General features: G+C 43.0%; 1 protein-coding gene across 3 annotated transcripts in view; it reads left to right on the forward strand.

The window, feature by feature from the left end:
• The window catches only part of plagl2 (pleiomorphic adenoma gene-like 2), a 36,818-nt gene extending 15,801 nt beyond the window's left edge, over positions 1-21,017 (forward strand). For 2 of the 3 annotated variants that reach the window (XM_069527009.1, XM_069527010.1), the window contains exons 2-4: positions 17,167-17,332; positions 17,417-17,912; positions 19,109-21,017. In XM_069527009.1, the coding sequence (XP_069383110.1) occupies positions 17,578-17,912; positions 19,109-20,561 (1,788 nt within the window). In that variant the 5' untranslated portion in view covers positions 17,167-17,332; positions 17,417-17,577 and the 3' untranslated portion in view covers positions 20,562-21,017. The remainder of the gene's footprint in view (positions 1-17,166; positions 17,333-17,416; positions 17,913-19,108) is intronic. The other variant, XM_069527011.1, reaches the window with a different exon arrangement.
• The last annotated feature ends 305 nt before the right edge of the window (positions 21,018-21,322 follow it).

Raw genomic sequence — 21,322 nt, forward strand, 5'->3', positions numbered from 1 at the left:
GTTGTAAATGCCAGCAGAGGTCTTAGATTCAGGTGAGAGGACCCAACTCTGACAGTGTAGTAAACCCTGTGTGCAGCACCCATGTATAAGAACAGTCACACATTTTTCATTGTGTGCGATAACTTGAACTGGTCATGCACATGCAGGTGTAAACAGGAGGGAAACTGTTGGTTTGGGGGTGCTTGCTTATAGGTTACATCCATAATGATACATATGCTGTTTTCAAACGAAAACCATCTCTGGGCGTGCATGTGCTGCTGTAAACAGGAAGCGTTTATTTGGGACTTGCAGAATCGTCACAGGTTGCTGGAATATCTCATGTCAACAGTTGTATCATTGTAAAATGCAGAATTTAACTGTGCAACAGCTGGACGAGCAATCCAGCTGTTGCACGGCAATTGTAATTGATAATCCCTGTTGTGTTCTAAACTCGTAGCAGAGACTAATGCCTTCTTCTTCAGGAAGGGGGTCACGTGATAGGGGCCTGACGAATCAATGTGATCTCACTTTCTGTCCGTCCAGACCAAAACGCGACAAAACAAAACCTGGGGTTTACTTTCTTGAACTGATGAAATCATGAATGATTAGACCCAGTCAGGGAGAAAATGTCAGTCGTTTTCAAATAGTGCATTTGTATCAGTCAATGTATTTTAAAAACTAAAAGTTTTAATATGGGTTTAGTATTTACACCACACCACATGTGACATTGCAAAGACATGTAAACATAAATGTTAATGCAAGTTAGACGTCATAGTTATTATATGGTCATAAATCCCAGAAGTCAAACAACCAGACATGACCTTCTTCGTCAGTTGTGTGTAATGTGCTGATGCTTTGGTTGAAAGCACACAGTGTCTGTACAGACTTTATATCTGTCCTGCTGCTGCCATCAGCAGTGACATCATTAGTGGATAGCAACCATAGATGCAGCAAAGCAAAACACCACCTCCACCATGTTGGACTGGTGTCACGCTGTCCTTTGTCTGATCTCTGTCCACATGTCTCCAGGTTATTAAATGTTCTATTTAGCAAACATGTGAAAAGCTCTCAGGTATAAAGCTGGCAGCAGTCTATACTTTTTCCTACTGTGAACACATAAAGATTAAATTAATGTATCCTACTAACAAGTGCTGTGTGTGTATCACAGTCTGAAATAACTACAGCTTACTCTTCTGTGCCACAGAGCTCCATTGTTGTCCATAACTATTAAAAACACATCAGTGAGTCACGCTGTTGCACTCGGTGACATGTTCCATCATCACCATGAACACACACACTGCAGTTTATTTTGACTCTATCCCAAATACACCATCCTGCTGCCCCAAATACAGTGCTCCAAATGTGGATCAGTCCGCTGCTGAAAATAGTCCCTGACAAATGTATTTTCTCCTGTTTGAATAACTTTTGCAGAAAAACTATAGTGGCCCAGTTCTTCTAGGTAATTCAGTAGGGACCAGTAAGTCAGGAGGTGTACAACATTTGTCCTTTTCTTTTTTTGAATGAAAAACTATAGAATATTGTCAGCTTTAAAGTTGGGACATAGCCGAACTATAGCCCAATTGCCAGGTGCAGGTTTACAGAGTTTAAACATGGTTAGAGTCCAAATGGTCAAAGAAAATATAAAAGAAACGTATGTCACACACATTCTGGACAGTCAGAAATATTTATACATGTGGAGGTGACTTGTTGAACCCAGAAAACTGCTTTCACTGTGCTATCCAGGACAGAGTGGCCATGCAACAGATGCAAAAATGAAAAAGAACCATCCCAAAAATACAAATACGTAGAAGACGCAGACGAAGATGTCAACCTGTAAAGACGAGATCTGGTGAAACAGGCCCGTGACCAAAACATGTGATTTCCACACCGGAATTTATACATTACGTTTTGCATCCTGCATGCTGCACCACCCTCCACCTGAATGCTCAGGAGATTACCCTGATGTTGTGAATGAGTCTGAGCGGGGAATCTCCTGCTACATTGTTCATATGTGAGAGGCAAACTGGGCAAAGTTATGCGGACATTATTACCTCTGAAAATGGCTGTAGTCTCATAGCATAGTATGGCATGATATATCAATTAAGATGGTTGATTTTTTTGCTATTTTAGCCGGAATGAATTTTTGACGGTCACAATATGGTAGTATTTGATTCATAAAGCTACCAGAGTGATCCTACTATTCTAATACCTCAGCTGTGAGGGCCACACTGTGTGTAACGCTTTGGGTCCATTTTTTACAAAGGTAACACGAGGCCAGGGATTCTGTGGCCTAAACACTGTGTTGGCAGAGACTTAAGAATGGTAGCAGAAAGAGGAAACACAGGGTTTTACAATGACACTGACATAGAAAGTGGATTTCATGTCATGCCATGAGATGTGTCAATCATTATCAGTAAGGGGAAGATGTTTTCAGACATGAAATGAATGAATCAGAGAATCTCCTGCTGTCTTCTTACATGGGCTCATTCGGACATTATCCTGAGCTTTTACCAGGGCGATGGCAGGAAAAACTCAGGAGCAAATCTGGAGCCTCTCACTTGAACATTTGGGTTCACACATACAGGCCGTCCAGAGAATGTCAGGAGATTATCCGGAGTTCAGTGCATGTCTGAAAGCAGTTATACTCAATTAACCTATAAATCTGAAAATAAACCAGCTTCTATGACAATCAATCATCCCATATTTTACATTTTTCACGGAAAAGGAATCAATTAAGAAAACAACTGTAGGCTGTATCGCTTCCTCTTCTGTTATGTCCAGACTGCGTGGCTGGCCTGTGATCACTTACCCAGTAGGTACTGTTCTGCTTCAGCACAAAGACTCATCTGTGAGCTCTGACACTGGAGAGAAGAGACTCCCTCCATGTCACCAGCTTGTTCTAATATGATTCTGTCAGGCCTGTGAATCTGGGGCGTCTCTGTGTTATGTCATTTTTTGCAGTAAACTCCGAAAAAACACTCAACATACAGTGAACGGATACGAGAATCACATTAAACTTAAATAAACAAGAAAGCCAATTTACCGAAATGTCAACGACCATAATATTGTATTGATCGAGATGATTTTTGTCTCCAATGCACAAAATGCAACACTGCTGTTTTGAACTGAAACAACCACTCATGTATTTTTGCTTCTGTTTTCAATGTCTGTGCTATCTGCCCTCCTCAGTCTTTTTGCTGTTTGCTTTCTCTTCTGTTTTCATCTCATTCTTGTTATGTTGTCTCTCTTTCTTTCTCTTTCTCTGTGTGCATCTCTCTGCTTCTCTCCTGCTCGCTTGTCGCACGGCTGTCATCTGCTCGAGGTGCCTGCAGCCCCCCCCCCCCCGATTCTCGCAACGTGATCAAGTTTCAAAAAAATTTGAGGAATGCGAGCTGCCCACTGCCCATTTTTCAAGGCCCTGTTTATGCAAGAATGTTATTTTTACAAGTCTCTACCTTTAACTCCCCCCCCCCACACACACACACTCACACACACATACACTACTTTCCTCCTTTTCCCTTCCATAACCTTGAACATCCTTTACAAAAACACATGGAGACTGGGTATAAAGGGAGTGTGGTTGGGTGCGGGGCTTCCAGCAAACAAGATACAAACCAGAGGAAAATTAGCTGTAGAATGAGAGAGGTTAAGGAAAGAGGAAAAAAAAGTGGGAAAGGCTGTGGGTGTCTGTTGAAACCTGTAGATTTCTGTAAACAAAAGCCCGTGGAACAATGCCTGTTGTTTTAAGCTGAGCTGACGTTGCCAAACTTAGAGATTGTTTGTTGCTGACCCCATCTGATTCAGAGAGAGCCGGTGGCAGCCACGGGAAACAAAAGTGTCAGAGTCCCAGTGGCTGGATGGACTGGCTCCCACCAACCACAGGCTTCATATGTTCCAACCAGAGCAACTAAATCATCAGGGTGTGCGTTTTGCTTGTTGAGGAGTATACAGTTGAAAGTTCATATCTTTATATTTATAAGTGGCTGTGGAAATTAGGGAAATACAAATAATAGCATCATACAACGCCAATCTACATTTAAATCATGATATTAAAAATAGAAACTCAACAATAAGCTGAACAGGGTGTGAAACAGTTATTCAGTGTAACAGCAAGAGTTCTATAGAACTAAAATGTTCAGTGTGAAGAAGCGTCGAAACAACACAATGACACATTTTTCCTCACTCTTGTTGAGGGTTAAGGGCAGAGCATGTCACAGCTTGTTAAAGCCCTGTGAGACAAATTGTGATTTGTGAATATGGGCTACACAAATAAAATGTGATTGATTGATTGACACAGAGAGAGAGAGAGAGAGAGAGAACAAATACACATTAATGATTTCCTGCACTCATTTGCTTTGTAATTCATGAGAAAATCATAAAGAGCTCAAGATTTTCTTACAAGACAGACGGGATAAGAAATAAGAGCGATATATATAATGTCATACGCACACATTAACCATTTTAAACAGTAAAAAAATACACATATAAAAACAAATACAGTATTATGAACTATATAATATCAACATGAAGACCTGCAAGGTGGATTCCCATTTTGTACTCTGTTAAAAGTAGAAAAACCCCACTGTGAAATATTACTTCATATGTGATGATGTAACTTAAGCCGAGCAGCAGCAACATCAACCTCTGTGGTCTCAGGTGGTAATTACACAAATATAGGGAAAAAAATACACATCAGTTATTTTTTAACTCTCGATGTGATCATCATCATCATCATCATCATCATCATCATCATCATCATCATTATCATTGCAGAAAATAGAGTCTGGTGGCTATGTAGCTTAGCCCTGTTGATTACAAGCCAGGCCACTGTCACACACATAAATTCTTGGAAAATCCTTCAATACTAAAGCTGCTCTTATCATTTCTTCTTCAACAATGGATGGTATAACTGCGTATCATGTTATAGGCAGCTCCTGGTGATGAATCAGTTCCCCTTTAGCTTTACTTTTAGAATCTTTCAGCTCATTATTTTTCGGTTTTGGCTTAAATTCAGTCTCACCGCTCTGGACATAAGCCACTGGTTGCAGACAGAGCCGAACCACTGCCACAACACCGACTGTTGAGTCTTTTTTGGCTCCAGCTCCTCAATAACTAAGCTGCTAGCTCACACTGAATTGTTTTTCATACATGCCACACACCAGACGTCTAGTAGGTATTCATTCTGGTTTCATTAAATAGCTATGATTTATAAAAGGTTTTCAAGAATGATCACAATATAAAAATCCTCTGATTAACCTTAACTTTGTTACAGTCATCAGCTGTATTCTAATTTTGGACTCAATATTTTATATTTAATACAGTGAATATTGGATATGATTACTGTATTGACAGCAAGTGGGGAATCCAGCGGTTGTGGAAAAGAGTTCAAGTTTGCAGTGTCTGTAGAAGCTCTGCTCTTTAAACATGATGGAGAGTGAGAGAGTGAGTGAGTAAGAGAGAAAGAGAGATAGAGAGGGAGGGCGATTGGCGTGACGCCCACTGGCACTGTGCCCACATCTCCGGCTGCTGTGGAGCTCCGTGTCACGGTCAGGACTCCCTGCCAGAAGGGCTTTCCCCAGAATCACCTCTGCACACACACACACACACACACATGCACACAAATCCTGCTTGGCCTGATACTGTCATTAAGAAAACCCCTGGTTATTCTGTCTTTGCTTGTTATATTGAAGTCTGGACAAAGCAGCACATGGGAGGATGTGTGTACTACATGCACATGCACCTTTCTATCAGTCCTTGAGCCAATGTGCTTGTGTGGATGAAGACAGTGGCTGGTGAGAAAGTTTCTTCAAGGAACAGCCACCCCCAACTGTGGTGGATATTTAATTAGCATCAGTACAGATCTTTGTTTGTGGAGCCAGATCATTTTCTAATTTGTCTCAAACAAACCCCAACAGTCGTTAAAGGAAGGATGTGTGTTACACAGATGTCTTCCCTGGTCTCATGGTCCCCGTCTGGGCCTTGGAGAGAGACTAACAGAGTGAAGGAGGGACATAGAGAAAGACAAGTGAAGCTGATGGTGGTAATCAGGACAGTCATGGCTGTGATGATGATGATGATGATGATGATGATGATTATGATAATGATCTTTGTGTTTTTGCTAACACGACATCTAAATCTGATGTGGTTTAATGCTTGTGGGAGATGTTCTACAGTATGTGCCAGTTTACACTCACTCGCACATGCACAGTGGAAGACACGAAACTATAGACTTATTTTGATAGGTGCCTCCCAAACGCGTGCCGTCTGCGTCGACCACAGCAGGAGAGGGAGGAAGGGAAACAGCAAGAGACAAGAGGGAAAGATGAGGATTGCATGGCTGATTTCTGGGTGTTTGAACTGGCATGTAGGGCAGAAAGAAGAGATGAGTGAGGGACGGAGGGTCGGACATAATGGAGGCAAAGGAGGATGATGGGCAGAAGAAACAGAGGGAGAGCAGGGGGATGAAAGTGGGACTATGAGTTGGTGCTGCAAAAGGAAGTTGTTTTAGGAAGTTTTTCCGATTTGTTTCCTCTTGTATTTATTTATGCACAGTACATTCGACAGTGTTAATGTAACACTTGAAGAGTAAATTTTTTTTAAATTTTTTTTTTAATTATTATTTCCAAAAGTGTATAGCCATAATGAATAGGATACCAGGTTACAAGCTTACAAGTACACTGAGTCATTTATATCCTCCCCTTAAATTGTATGCATCTTTGGAGGAGTAAGATACATTTAAAGTTGGATTCCTTGACTTTGTTACTTGTAAATGAGAAATGCGTTCTTTCTTATATGCGTATAAATAAAATCTTGGAAGAATATTCATTCTTAAACATTTATTCTTCCTAACAGAGACTGTGGTAGAGTGAGCCATTTACAAAAAGCCATTTTGATCTTTTCTTATAAGGGGATACAGTCAGTAACATATAGTATTATGTCATCACCATATAGGGATCTTTTGTCCATTATTAATACAGAGTGTCTGTTTTCAGACACTCTGTATTTCTGGAAACAGTGTGTTTTTTGATTTTGCAATTTGTTAACATATAAAAATGCTACCATGCTCCCGCTAGCTGCTTTTTCCTTATCAAATTTATAAACATGGGAATACATCTTGTCATGCACCTTTGTTAGTTGAACAAGTGACCAACACAATATCAATAAAAATTGATGATGGCTGTTTTAACATTTTTAAACAAAAAAAAACCCTCAGCTATCGGCTGAATTGTTATTTCAAACATTTTTATTTACTAAGAATTTCACATTCAGTGAATCGGTTCCTGCACCAAAAATGTTCATGCCTCTTAATAGAAAAGAGCTGGTATAGGTATCATTAGCTGCCCCTCTGTCGTAGCTCCAACTGTGGTCGGAGAGAACGTGAGTCTGTACTACAGCTGTGAGCTGTTGCTCCCAGTGTTAACCCCCTGTGTTAGCCCCAGTGTTAAGCCTAGTTTATGCTTCTGCGTCACGTCGACGCCGTAGCGTGGGGCTAACACAGGGGGTTAACACTGGGAGCAACAGCTCCTGTAGCTAACGCTGTAGCCTCCAGCGTTAGCCCCCAACGTTAACCCCCAGCTAGTTAGCTGCCACTGAAACTGAAGTTATGTAATTTCCTTTGATGTCTGCTTAGGTACTGACACTGCTAGTGTGAGCGTGTGTGGCCTGCAGTGTCGGCTAGAGCTGCTTTCAGACATGCACTGAACTCTGCAGTCCCTCCGTAGTTTCTCTGGAGGAGGTGCAAGTGTGTCCAAGTGAAACTCTCTCTGCCTGGCCTCCTGGTATAAAGTCTGTAGAAATCCAGGACAATCTGATATGTGAACACAGCAGGGGATCCCCCCACTGGATTCACCGCGAGCGAGTGAGGGGTCGATGATGCTTTAAAGCGCGACAGGCGCAAAAATGAAAAAAAAAACAAAGAGAAAACAATTATCTCCAAGATGTCTAGAGAGTTTGTGGTGATGAGAACCAACACCGGTGTCTGTGTGTTGTAAAGAAAATGATTTGTTGCTGTTGTGAACGTACCTGAGCAGAGGACCTCCAGCTGTCCAAGTGTGAAAGGCAAACTCTGGGTAAACAACGTCGCCAATACTCCGGGTTTTACCCACAGGTCATGTCTGAAAATGGCTTAACAGACATACCCAGTGTCAAATAGGCAGAGTGGACTCAGTGTCACCTCCAACAACCTGACTGACCCCTGTGTCCTCCTCACCAGCTCAACATAGCACAGAAATGCATGCACACACACACACACACACACACACACACACACTGTATTAGAGCTTGTTAATGTGAATCTAATATACACTTCCACCGTCGTACTGTGCCTTTGTGCCATCATCTGTGTCTGTTTTTGTGTCTTGCATCACATTTGTGCGTGGACAGTCTGTAGAAGATTTATAGTGATACCGTGGCTGATGCCTTCGGCTACACCATCAATGTGTTCCTCTGTTGTGCTGCCGATGGACAACTGTGACCTCACATTCTCTGTAGATCATCTTGTTTTGGAGATAGAAACATATGTTTGCATTTTGCTCTGAAGCACATCTGCTTCTTTTATTCCCAGTTCAGCTGTGTTGTCATACGCCAACTTTAATGTATCAGTATGACGTCTTAGGTTGAGATGTGGTTTTTTTGCAGTGCCCTTCACAGAGTCCTTAACACTGGCTTTTCTGTTGATTACATTTGTATGTTTAAATGCTGTTCTTACTCAGGTCAACTCCCCACTATTTGATATCATATACTTTGACGTTGAAGTCACATATTCGTCTGCCTGGGGGTCAGCCAATTGCTCTGTGGTTTGCCACCTGAGAGACATATACACGTATAATACACCACTTGTGAATGCTGTTTGTGATGTTTATTTAAGATCTGATTGCACTGAGGAGCGCAGCAGGGTGCAGACTCTGCCTCCTCTTGGCCATGAACATCCTTCTTTTTGGTCCAACTGGTGAAACAACATGACAACATGAATTAATGCACATACATTAACATTACAAAACAAACCTCTCTAGTGCCTTCGAATACATTCTGCCACAAAAATGGTTTCTTCCTGACACAGGACTCCAGGCATGTCCCAACGATTGTTGGTCTCCACGATTACATTTTTACTTTGATATTCATGATCCCCAGAGGATCAGAGGATTAGTCCAAATGACTGTGTTAACCCCTGAAACTTTTCACTAGCACTGCAGTAATGTTGGCCTTTTTGTTTTTTAATAACAAATCCTTATTGTTGGATGGATAGATTATATTAAAAGATGTATCCTGAAATGAGCCTTGACTCTTCATCTCATCTTTTCATTATCAGCTGGTTTATTTTTTTTAATTATTTGTCCAAATACCTGCAAAATTAATTCCCTTTAGTCTCGGCTGCACTTTGTGTTTAGTTCTAATTAGCAAATGTTAACATGCTAACTTGCTGATATAAGACAGTAAACTTTTCCATTTTATGAGTTTTTATGAGGATGTTAAATTTGCACATAAAAACATTACCCCTATGGTAATGATGGCATTTTGAAAAATATGACATATTTTGAAAAAAGGAATTATCCCTTGGCTGAGGTGGGAAAGCTGGAATTTAGATCATTTTATTTTGTAAAAGCAGAGAAAATCACTTTAAGGTTGGTGGCAGTGGCAGGGTCATGGTTCACAAGGGTTTTATATAATCTTCCTTTAATCTTGCCTTTAAAAGCCAGGTTACAGCCTCCTGGTCTGGTCGTGTAATGGTGGTCGACAGAGGAGGCGATCTGCTAGGACCATCTACCATCTGCTGTGTGCCACTGTGTGTGACAAGTGTCCACGCATTGTGTACTATAGACAAATGTCTTCTTAATGTGCCCTTCAAATACCAGTGAAGGTTCAGACCAGGTCTGTGTTGGTCAAAAGTTCCATCCTTTCCACCGCCTCGAGATAGAAATGCCGTCTGACCACACCTCAGTGTAAGAGCAACACTCCAATGGGCACTCAGAGTACATGTGCTTTTTAAATCAAGTGGCTGCTGGAGGGGAGAATTAAAACTGTAAGACAGAAGCTGCAGTCTTGTGTCTAATCATCATAGAAAAACATTTAATCAAGGTTAAGGCCTTTAATCTGTCTAATGATCATGAATATTATATGATTATTATGATTATATGCTGCCTTCAATGACACCTATTCTCCTCAGACCATTAACATGTCCTTTGTCTATGCTTAATAGAAACATACGTATATATTCAGGTGTGTTTATATTAAGCATAGATAGTGACTTCATTGAATTCAACTTCACATTAGTCTCTTTGCTGTTTTTAATGAGACATTATGATTCTATTTGAGTTTCTACCAAACAGCAGCCAACCTTATTTCCTCATACAAATTGCATGTAACCTGTCATAGTAAATAATACAAATACATAAAGATAAATACAGAATTTACCTCACAGCTACAGCAATATCCATTAATAGTTTCTATAGTGAGTCACTGTTCATACTACTCTTATATATTGTAATGATGCAAATGTTCACAGAACCCCCAGACACCAGCAGCATCAAAACTGTCAAAACTCCACCGCTTCTTGTGCAGCGAGTGTTCAGTCAGATGATCAGTTAAATGTTGTCTGAAAAGCAGTGGCCGATAAAGGAAACGTTAAGGAACATTTTCATTGGGTGGAAGTGGTGAAGGGTGAAGTCAGGAGCAGAAGTCAGTGCAGTGGTAAAGTAAAGGTGTTCCCTGGTGACAGTTAGATGAGCCCTGCCTCCCCCTCCCACACCCTCCAAACCAGACCACAGCCTGGGCTATGTTTAGTCAGGGCTACAGTTCTGGTTTCACGGCCACATCCCGGCCCGATGTGGCGGCTGGGACTAACTGTCGGGATGGGTGAGGGTTTGGCATTGGCAGAGCTGAGCTCTGGCTGTGAGCGAGGACTCCTTCCTCTTCCCCCTCCACCCCTCCATCCGCCCCTCCGTGTGCAGAGCTGCACCCCGGGTCAGAAAACACACGCGGGAGAGGAACTGAAACCTCGGGGTGGAGGAGGGGAGGTGGGAGGAAGGATGGAGGCAGAGAGAGGTTGAAACAGACGGAGAGTTTGAGCTGTGTTGTTGGTGCAGAACAAAACTCAGGCCTGCTGCAAAGTTGAAGGACAATAAAATCCCCCTGTAAGTCATTTTAAATCACATGATAATCACACAGTCCTCATTCATTCATTCAGAAAAATATCTACGTAAAAAACATTTCTATTAAATAAATAATTACAGCATGCTGCCAATTAAAAAGTGCTTTAAAAACCCTGTTTATTTACAGGTTGCTCTCTCCATCATTTAGTTGAAGCACCAAAGCTGTTGTGTAACTGCTTCTACCAATTAATTTCAGGATTGATCATTGTTTGGGTTAATCATTCAGTGAATAAAACTCAACCAAGGCATGATACCAAAGTCCTCACATGTGAAGCTGTAAACAGATGTCTCACATGTTTGGTTGGTTATTGATTTCAAGAATCCATATAAAACAATTTCTGTCTATTAATTAATCAACTTTGTCTTTTGCTCTTCTGTAAAAGTTGTGCATATGCAATTAAGTGGAAAGTCCAACGTGTAACCATTATTAATACGTGATTTATCTGTCACTTGAATTACTTATTGATAGACAACATTGTGTATTATTGTTCCTTAATCTAAAAAGTTGGACAGGACACATTTCCTTGTTCCATCAATCGATTACTGATAAATTATTTAATTGAAAAAAAATCCTCCAAATGTTTTGACAATGAATGAACTGTTAAATTATTTATCCATCACAAGAACCAGAGATTTTATTCTTAGTGAGCCCAATTCACCCCAAAAATCGAATAATCTCATCTAACATAATATTATATATTATAATTAAATATAAAAATATAAATTAATGCAGTATCATATAATGTAGTTTATCAAATCTAATATTATGTAATATAATGTAATTCAATTTAATATTATATAATACCAGGCTAAGTGAATTTAGTTTTGCTGGAAATGTTTTTGGATTTGGCTGAAGTGAGTTAGTGGCGGCAATGCTGTCGTCATCTGCCACTTCTGGTCAATGTGTTTAGTAAAGCATGACCTACCCCACCCCCCCCCGTTGCCACCACCACCCCCACCTTCCCTACCCCCCTCCCTCACCTCTCTCTGGAGTCACTTGACTGGTGCAAAGACCCCTGACTCCACCACTGCATATGAATCCTGTTTCCCTCCCTTTTTTCGTCTTTATCCGTTTATCCCACGCTCGTTTACCTCACTACTGTCCCCAGAGACCGAAGAAGAGAAAATCCCCTGACAATGTGTTTCATTAGTATTATTTTTATTATTATTAATATTATTATTGTTGTTGTTATTATGCAACGACAATAAGTCACACACAATACCAATTATACAAAGTATGCCACAAAAGCAGCACTAAACAGAAATGAGTGTTTAAAATCGCAAATTCGATTTTTAATAAAAGTTGAAAAAACAATACACTTACAATACACCACATCTGAAAAGTTATATTTTAGTTTACTGATGTGATAATAATCAACACATTTATAACATGTGCAGTTACATGTGCACTTTTCGAACCAGGCAACAAATGAATGTCATTACTTAAAATGCTTTGGGAAGTCAATCATTTTGAGTAATTTAGAGGCCCTGCATTTTAGTGAATCAAGTTTTTCATACAGTTCATGACATTTTCTATTATTTAGCTCAAATGTTGTTGCAACATGTTCACCTCCCCAGAGCACTTCACCCCCTCCCTATGAGTGCGGCTGTTGTCACCTAAGCTCCGCACGATGAACTCACTTTCTATATTTAGTTTGTTCGTATAGTTAAGTCAAGAAGCTTCTGTAGCCACAGCGTCCTGCCATGTGGGCCGTGGTCGTGCAGAGGATACCGGCCTGCTCTGGTCTGGCCTGGTTTAGCCCTGCATCGTGGTCATCAGCACCGTGAAGAATCTCGCAAACACTGAAGCCCATCTCACATGTTGCTGCGTGATGGCTGTGGGGGGCAGTGAAGGGGTTAATACCACTCACTCAGCATGCGGGAGCCGTGGCGGGCGGGCAGGCAGTGCAGAGGCTGACCTCTGACCCCTCAGGAAAGGAATGTGGAAGCTCTTTCATCCAGGACAGAAACCAAAGACACCCGGGCGGTTGGAAAGTGGCAGTTCAATTCTGCTTTCAAAGTTTTTGATTAGGGGAAGTAAGCAGAGGTTCCATGTGAATGTGCTGTGGAGTGTTTGCCGTAGCGGCATCTGCCATTTTGGAATGAAGCTCCATGGTGCAGCAGTGTGCTGGATACTTTGTGATCACTGCTGTGAGGGTGAGGTGTGATTAGTGGTTGGAAATGGCTGCAGTTTGTGCTGGTGGAAAACCCTGGTGATGAGGCACTGTGTGCTCTGACCTAGAGCCTATACGACCAGAATGAAATGTTTGGACTTATATCACAAGCGACACAGTCATAACCTTTTACTGACATATAGCACTGCAGCCGCAAATTATTTTCACCAGCAGTCTATCCTTGATATATCAATTTGTTTATTCAGATTTGAGAAAATAGTTCCCAGAGTGCATTGATGTCCTTGTTTATGCAGACAAAGGCTCCAATATATTCAGTTTACTATCATATCAGACAAAGTGGAAAAAATCAACAAGTTAACTCAATCAATTAATCAACTAATCACTTCAACTCAGCTGGTTGATGAGTCAGTGGCAGATCATATTTAACGAGTGAAAAAAATCAATTCGTTTTAATTTTATCACCCAGAATTCGAGCTGAATAAATCAGAGCTCCATTTTTAAACCACTATGAACATGACTGTATGTTGTCAGTTTGTTCTGTCCGTCACACGTTTCAGAAGGAAAGCAAAGTATGTGTGGGTGTTGTTTAAAACCGAGGGATGGACAGTCAGCAAATAGAGAAGCTGATAATCTAATAGGATATGTGGCTCTTTTGATGATGTGAATATTCGAAGGACTTGCATGCATCTTAGGTTTAAACAGCTCTTGAGAATGAATTCTGTCTCATCTTCTGCATTAGTAGAACAGATTTAATCCTTCACGTGATGAGTTTATCAGCCTGAAGTTCAGCTAAGCATAATTTAAGCAACCGATACACAAACACACTGTCTGTTTTTCGCCTTCAATTTCTTTATTCAAACTTTCCAGTTGTAAGTGAGACGGGAAAAAGTTTGAATCACACAAAAGCACAGATAGCAACTTCCCTCCTATTATACACTGTTGAGTGAAGAGAGTTTAGATTTTACACTTTAAGATAAATATAATAATGCTGACAACAGTAAGGGAACTACAAGAATATAAACCATACTCAATGTATGTGTAATTCTACCTTATATAAACATTATTATTTCTATTTCCATGTTTGTCATGTACAGACACGTGTGGGTTTCGGTGCTGTGAGTGTTAGAACATGAGTGCATGTGGAAGAGATGGGGCTGTATATCACAGATGAGCTGCAGACTAATGATGATGGATCTACTGTGCAAACCTAACAGTGAGGGAGCATAATGAGGAACATACAGCAGCGTGCAAAGTGAACGGTAGTGACACATGCAAGACAGATTCTGAGCGTCATGAGTTGTAGTCAGTTGATTTGGGTCAATAGAGAATCAATAACTGCAGAATCTATAAGTCACAGGTATGTGTAGAGGCTCAAAAGTACTGTTTCACTAAATATACCAATGTAGTATATATATTTTGTTTTATTTTTACTTATACATATCAGATTCTAGTTGATGCAGGCTGTTTTTTTTACTGCAATGCTACTTAACTTTTAGTAGTTTTCTTGTTGAGGGTTAAGGGCAGAGGATGTCACACCTTTTTAACCCCCTATGAGACAAATTGTGAATATGGGCTAAACAACTACAATTTGCTTGTTTGATTGATAAACTAGTTAAGACTAGATGTCAGCCAATCAAAATTAAAGTGAGTAAACAAGCCACCTTTATGATTTAGCTAAGCCCTGGTTATCCCTTGATAGAGCTCTCTGTATAGGAAACATGAACGTAACACTGATCAGGACACATTATTTTAGATAGAGTTTAAAACCAAAGAACGGCTGAATTCCATTTTCTTGTCCTCAGTATTGTTCATGCTGGCTCTCTGTCACCGTCATGACTTAATGTGGCACCTCAGTAGAACTGTGCTGTTGTTAACGTTGTTAGCACTTTGCTTTTACCATATGAGTCATTGGATGTGCTAAATGTGTCTACGCTTTTTTATTTTGATAAATCACTGTAACATCCAACACATGATGTCAAATCACAGTTAAATGTGTTTTGTGTCAACATCAGCATCCACCGCTTAGCAGGGTCAAGAAGAGTAATAACTGGTTTATATGAATATTATCTTATTATCACACTTCACCTGCATTGTGTGGTAACAAAGCATCAGAGATGTGAAGGTCATTTTAACGATGTGTAGTGAAAAGTGAAAGTGCGTCGTGAAAACATGATGATAGTGCAGATGTCAGTACGAGTCATTTTGGCCTGTTCAGGCCTGAGGGCGCGTCCATGCGTGAGGTTACATCTCCACGTGGTCTGTCATGGTGCCTCCTTTGTGGTCAAGCTCCATTTGGTTTATTTCTCTAACATGACGGTGGCGACTCTCTTCATTGTACTGTATCTGCCTGTCTGTGTGCGTGGCTTTGTGTGTCTGTTTGAGCATGCAGGCTTTTTTTTTTTGGCAGGGGGTGGGGGGGGGTACATGATGTTGCATTCGGTGTGACCAGAACCCTGCGTGTTGTATGTGCTGTTGTGTGCGCCGGAGAGAGGCAGGGCAACACGGCATGGTCCGGGCCAGGAATGTGCGATGTGGGTAGGCTGTACAATAGAGCCGGGCTCCCTGAGGGTGGTCAATGGGACGGGTGTCACCCCCCTGCACCCTCCCCGCTGGGTGATGACCATTTCACTACGCTACAGGTGTCAGGTCCTCTTAGCCGCCGCTGTAACGACACGCGCGTTGGGAGAACTAAAACACATGTATGCACATGTACACTGAAAGACACGCGTGAGCCCATCGTCACGCAAGTGTAACTTGAAAACATTTGCAGGACCACACACACAACACTAATATGTGTATTGTTGATGTGCACCTACAGTTTACAGTATCTCTACGAGACAATAACAAGCATCTGCAAAAAGCAGATTCCAGCGTATTTCTTAAGTCATTGACCTCTCACACAGAACGGATGCCATTACAGAGCTGTGTGTGTGCGTGTGTGTGTGTGTGTGTGCATACTGTCACATATGCCCACATGTGTTTACGGCACTCGTTTCACGTGACTGACGCTGGGAGCGCGGCTGACATGGCGATCGGTGGTGTGTCCGCTCAACCTTGGACTTAGCTGGTGTGTTAGCTAGCAGGGGTCGCAGAGGTCACTGAGGGTAAATAAGGGAATGCAGAGATGAGAGGGGGGAGAGAGTTCAGCCGGTCTCTCAGAAACACGAGCGTGTGCGGCTCATTTTAATAAACAGCAACAGTAACCGCTTCAACACAGTTTTCAGTTACGCTGTGTGTGGGTTTTTTTTTTTTTTGAAACTGTGGTTTGTTTGTGACAGTTTTCGCTGTTGTCAGGAATTTGTTGAATTTAGAGTGACAGGTAGTACTGGTTCTAGGAAGCAGGAGTTTGTGGCACAACACTGTTCAACCCGACACAACCCTCTCTCTTCCCTGAGGCTTGTGTGTGTTTCTGTGTTTCCTGAGGATTTCAGGAGCCTTATCCAGTTTCATAACAAGTACATACATGTGTACACACACACACACACACACACAAAGCTGCATTTGTGCACGGCGGTGTCATCTGAAGACACATAATGAGGGATAAGGCTGTGTAATTACATTCAGTCTTCGCATGCTGTTATACAGACTGAAGTACTGTGAGTGAGAGTCATCATTCACAAAACTGTTTTTTTGCTAATCCTGTCACGTCCATCAGACTTGTCTTCCGGCTCCCCCTAGTGAGCTCAGAGGACATCTGCTTTTGAAGTGGAATTTGCAAATGGTATATGAGGATTCAGGTCGGGCATGTTGAATTAAGGGCTGGGGGGGTTCGATTTTTGTGCGTGGATTCTGAGGTTTTGATTCGTCCACATGAATCTATTTCACTATCATTAAAAGCTGTAAACCGGTGGGAGACTGGAGTCACTTTTAACCTTGTGTTCGTCATGTGTGCTCTCTCCTCACAGGACAATAAAGATGCAGAGCTGTATTTCCCACTCACCCCCAACCATAGCTGTTGGGACTGGGTGAGGAGGAGAGAAGACAAGAGGAGAGAGAAGGAGAGGAGAGACTGACGCATAGGGAGCGAAGGGAAGTGCAGAGACAAAAGAAAGACAAGTAGAATTATAAGAGGTAAAAATTAGGCTTCAAAGTATTACGATGTTGCCACAAGCTTGAAAACAATAAGTGTCAAGTGTCCCCTCTATCTCATCACAGATTTTGGCTTACCTCCATGTTACTGCTGGATCTTCAGCCCTTCCTGTGAGCTGTCAGACGCCTTTTTTTTCCCAATAACCCCCCCGCAACTTCCCACGTTGAGCCTGCGAGGCAGGGGAGCCACAATTGAGTTTTCATGGCAGCGGCACTCTAGGGCTGCCATGGCAGCTGCTGCCGCCGATGCCTCACACCGTATTACCGCACTGACGCCGGAGGAAGAGGGACGACGGACTGCCGTCAAACTGTTTGGGAGCGCCGCCCCGCTGCCACGGACAGAGAGAGAGCGAGAGCGAGAGAGGGGGAAAGAGAGGGAGAGGGGAGGAGAGGGTGAAGAGATAGGGAGAGCAAGTGGGAACGAGTGTTTGGTGTGCGGGGCTCTGTTCGCCTCAGAGGAGAAGCTGCGGGTCCACGCCCTGAGTCACACGGGAGAGAAACCCTTCCACTGCTCGCATCCACACTGTCCCAAGGCCTTCAGCTCCAAATACAAACTCTTCAGGTATAAAGCCTCCGTCACATTGCTCAGGTCACATCCTTTTAAATACAGTGTGGTGCAAAGATTTTCAGCTTTGTCAGAATCCACATTTAGCCCCTTCAGAAAGGAAATAATCATAATTTCTATGAGTTAACCTAAAAAATTAGTCTCCAGAAACCAATAATCAAGTCTGTCTTTAAAAAAGCAATAGAAGCATGTTTTTACTAACACTGGATTAATATGGGAAAGGGATTGATGATAGTAACAAAGCCTCAGAAACCACACTGCAGTTCTCCTCAATACTGTTAAGATGTTTTCAGACATGCACCGAACTCCCGATAATCTACGGACATTGGCCGGTCTCCAGAGTTTGTCCAGCCAGCCCCCGAGCCAAAAGACTGGATAATGTCCGACTGAGCCCATGTGTGAACACAGCAGGAGACCCTTAGCAGGATTTATTGCGAGCGAGTGGGTTTGTTGACACACAACAAAATAACCCTAAAAGAATACAGAAATCTCCGGATGAAAAGGCAGTGCCATACACACTTAGAAGACATTGTTGTCTGAAAAGAGTTTTTGGTGAGAAGGGCCGACACCAGTGTCAACGCACTGCTAACGATAAACACTTGATCTCCACAGCGGAATTGATACATTACATCCTGCCTCCTGCAGGTTGCGCCACCCCTCACCTGGACACTTTGAAATGTCTGTGTTGTTGTCTGGATCTCCTGCTGTGTTGTTCATGTGTCAAAGTCAAACTGGAGAAAGTCCAGAACCGATTGTGAGGTCATGTCTGAAAACAGCCATAGCGTCTTCAGCACAGCGCTTCACAAACCACAACATCGTTAGCATCACTGGCACCATTTTCAGGGAAAAGGCTCTGGTCCAAAGTAACAGTTAGCAACAATCTAGTGAACACAGTGCAGCATTCAGAGCCAGATATTTCCCTTAGCAGCTGGTGGAGACCAATGACAAACTTGGAAGGAAGGTGACTATTGGACTTACATCCATCAGGTGCAACACAAACAACATGCCCATACTGATCTGTACGTTTTGTTGCATAACTAAGCTTCTGTCAATTTTGGGTCCTGACTATGAAACATTGCAACTCTTTGATATATGCACACAAGTGGTTTGACTGAAGTAGTAATAGAAACATTAAGGAATGCTACATGTCCTAAGCTTCTTTATTATTCAGTCTCTGTTTTGCTCCTTTGCAGGCATATGGCCACACACTCTCCACAGAAGACCCATCAGTGCTCATTCTGTGAGAAAATGTTTCACCGCAAAGACCACCTTAAAAACCACCTGCAGACCCATGACCCCAACAAGGAGGCCTTCAAGTGTGAGGAGTGTGGGAAGCACTACAACACCAAGCTGGGATACAAGCGTCATATGGCCATGCACTCTGCCACGGCAGGGGATCTCACCTGCAAAGTGTGCATGCAGAGCTACGAGAGTACGCCTGTTCTCCTGGAGCACCTCAAGAGCCACTCCGGGAAGTCGTCAGGTGGCACCAAGGAGAAAAAACATCCATGTGACCACTGTGACCGTCGCTTCTACACAAGGAAGGATGTAAGGCGGCACATGGTGGTCCACACAGGCCGTAAGGACTTCCTGTGTCAGTACTGTGCCCAGCGCTTTGGCAGGAAGGACCACCTGACACGCCACGTGAAGAAGAGCCACTCGCAGGAGCTGCTGAAGATCAAGACAGAGCCACCAGATATGTTAGGTCTTTTAGCTTCCGGATCCCCGCCCTGCTCTGTGAAGGAGGAGCTCAGTCCAATGATGTGCGGCATGGGTCCCAACAAAGATCCAATGATGGGCAAACCTTTTCCCAGTGGAGCCCCTTTTCCAATGGGCATGTACAACCCCCACCATCTCCAGGCAATGTCTAATACGGGGGTGGGTCACCCACACCCGTCCCTAATGCCCAGCTCCTTGTCTGCAGCTATGGGCATGGGCTGCCACATGGAATCCCCTGGACCTCTTCACCCACTCTCCCATCACCACCACCATCATCACCACCATCACCACCACCACCATTCCCCTCCACTGCCTACCCACCACCAGCCTCCGGCTCCCCAGCAGCAGCACCAGCCCCAGCCAGCCCCCAAATACCAGCTGGGATCTACCTCATACCTGCTGGACAAGCCCTTGAAAGTGGAGATGGAAAGCTTCCTCATGGATCTGCAGAGTGGCTTGCCATGTCCAGAGCCCCACGCTGCTGCCTCGCCCCCCAAGGACGGACTGGAGCCCACCTCGGGCCTGACGGATGAGCTTTGCGGGGATCCCCTCCTGTCCAAGAGCCCTGCGGTGATCGCTGAGTCTCTGTGTGCTGCTAACATGGACTTCTCCCATCTGCTGGGGTTCCTGCCCCTCAACCTGCCCCCCTACAGCACCCCCATGAACACAGGAGGGCTGGTGATGGGCTACACCTCATCTGCAACCTCCTCCTCTTCTTCCTGCTCCTCCTCCTCATCTCTGCACGCTGCCGAGCCCCATGCAGCTGCCATCGCCACGGCACCTCTTACCTCTTTGCAACCGCAACCTCAGGAGCAGCAGAGCTCCAGTGGGGGTCTGGGCCTCGGACCCATGCACCCCCTCCCCCCAATGTTCAGCTCCAGCCTTAGTACCACCACACTGCCTCGCTTCCACCAGGCTTTCCAGTGAGAGAGAGCCGGCCCTCGGCTCAGCCCTGCGCAGCCATGGCGGCCTCCGTGCCTTCCTCAGCTCAGCTCAGCTCAGCATGGATACTTCAGGTGTGGCGCTTCACAAAGCCTGATTGAAAAGTTGGAGAATTTGAATTAATAAACAAGCAAATGAACACTTAGAAGCCTTAAATGAAAGTGCACAAAAGCTTTTGATTGAGCCTTAAAAGGAAGTTAAACCCCTTTGAGCAAAAAATTAAAAGGTGAGAAAAGAAGATAAAGCAGCTTTTATTTGGGCTTTTCTCCCCTTATCCTATAGTTATAACGACGTATTAACCCTTCTTTTTTAAATTTCCATTTACCTCAACTTTTATCCCCCTTCCATCCCCTATTTAGTAGTATAGAGGGCAGGATCAGTAGGCCAAAAGGCACGGTACTGCATACTTTATCATGTAATAATTAAAAAAAGTCAAAGATATTTTTTAGTGAAGATTGTCTGTCTTGTTGTGACCCAGAAAAAAATATAGTTTGAAGTGGATATTTTGTTTTACTTTATTTTTCTTTTCCAAATGTAAGAACATTGTAGAATGTGTCTCATCTTGACTTTTGAACCACCCACTGTCATGACGAGTACAGAGAGGAGAGAGATCAGTGAAGGAATGAAGTGAGATAGAAATCCGGTGAACGATTTAATCTTAGCTCGAAAATCCTCCTCTTAAAACCGCCAGGCTCGAGCCACAAAAGTGAGCCCTGCCTCTAAAAAAGTGCTCTTCACACGAGATT

The sequence above is a fragment of the Paralichthys olivaceus genome, chromosome 6 (assembly GCF_024713975.1).
Source record: "Paralichthys olivaceus isolate ysfri-2021 chromosome 6, ASM2471397v2, whole genome shotgun sequence".
Taxonomy (NCBI): domain Eukaryota; kingdom Metazoa; phylum Chordata; class Actinopteri; order Pleuronectiformes; family Paralichthyidae; genus Paralichthys; species Paralichthys olivaceus.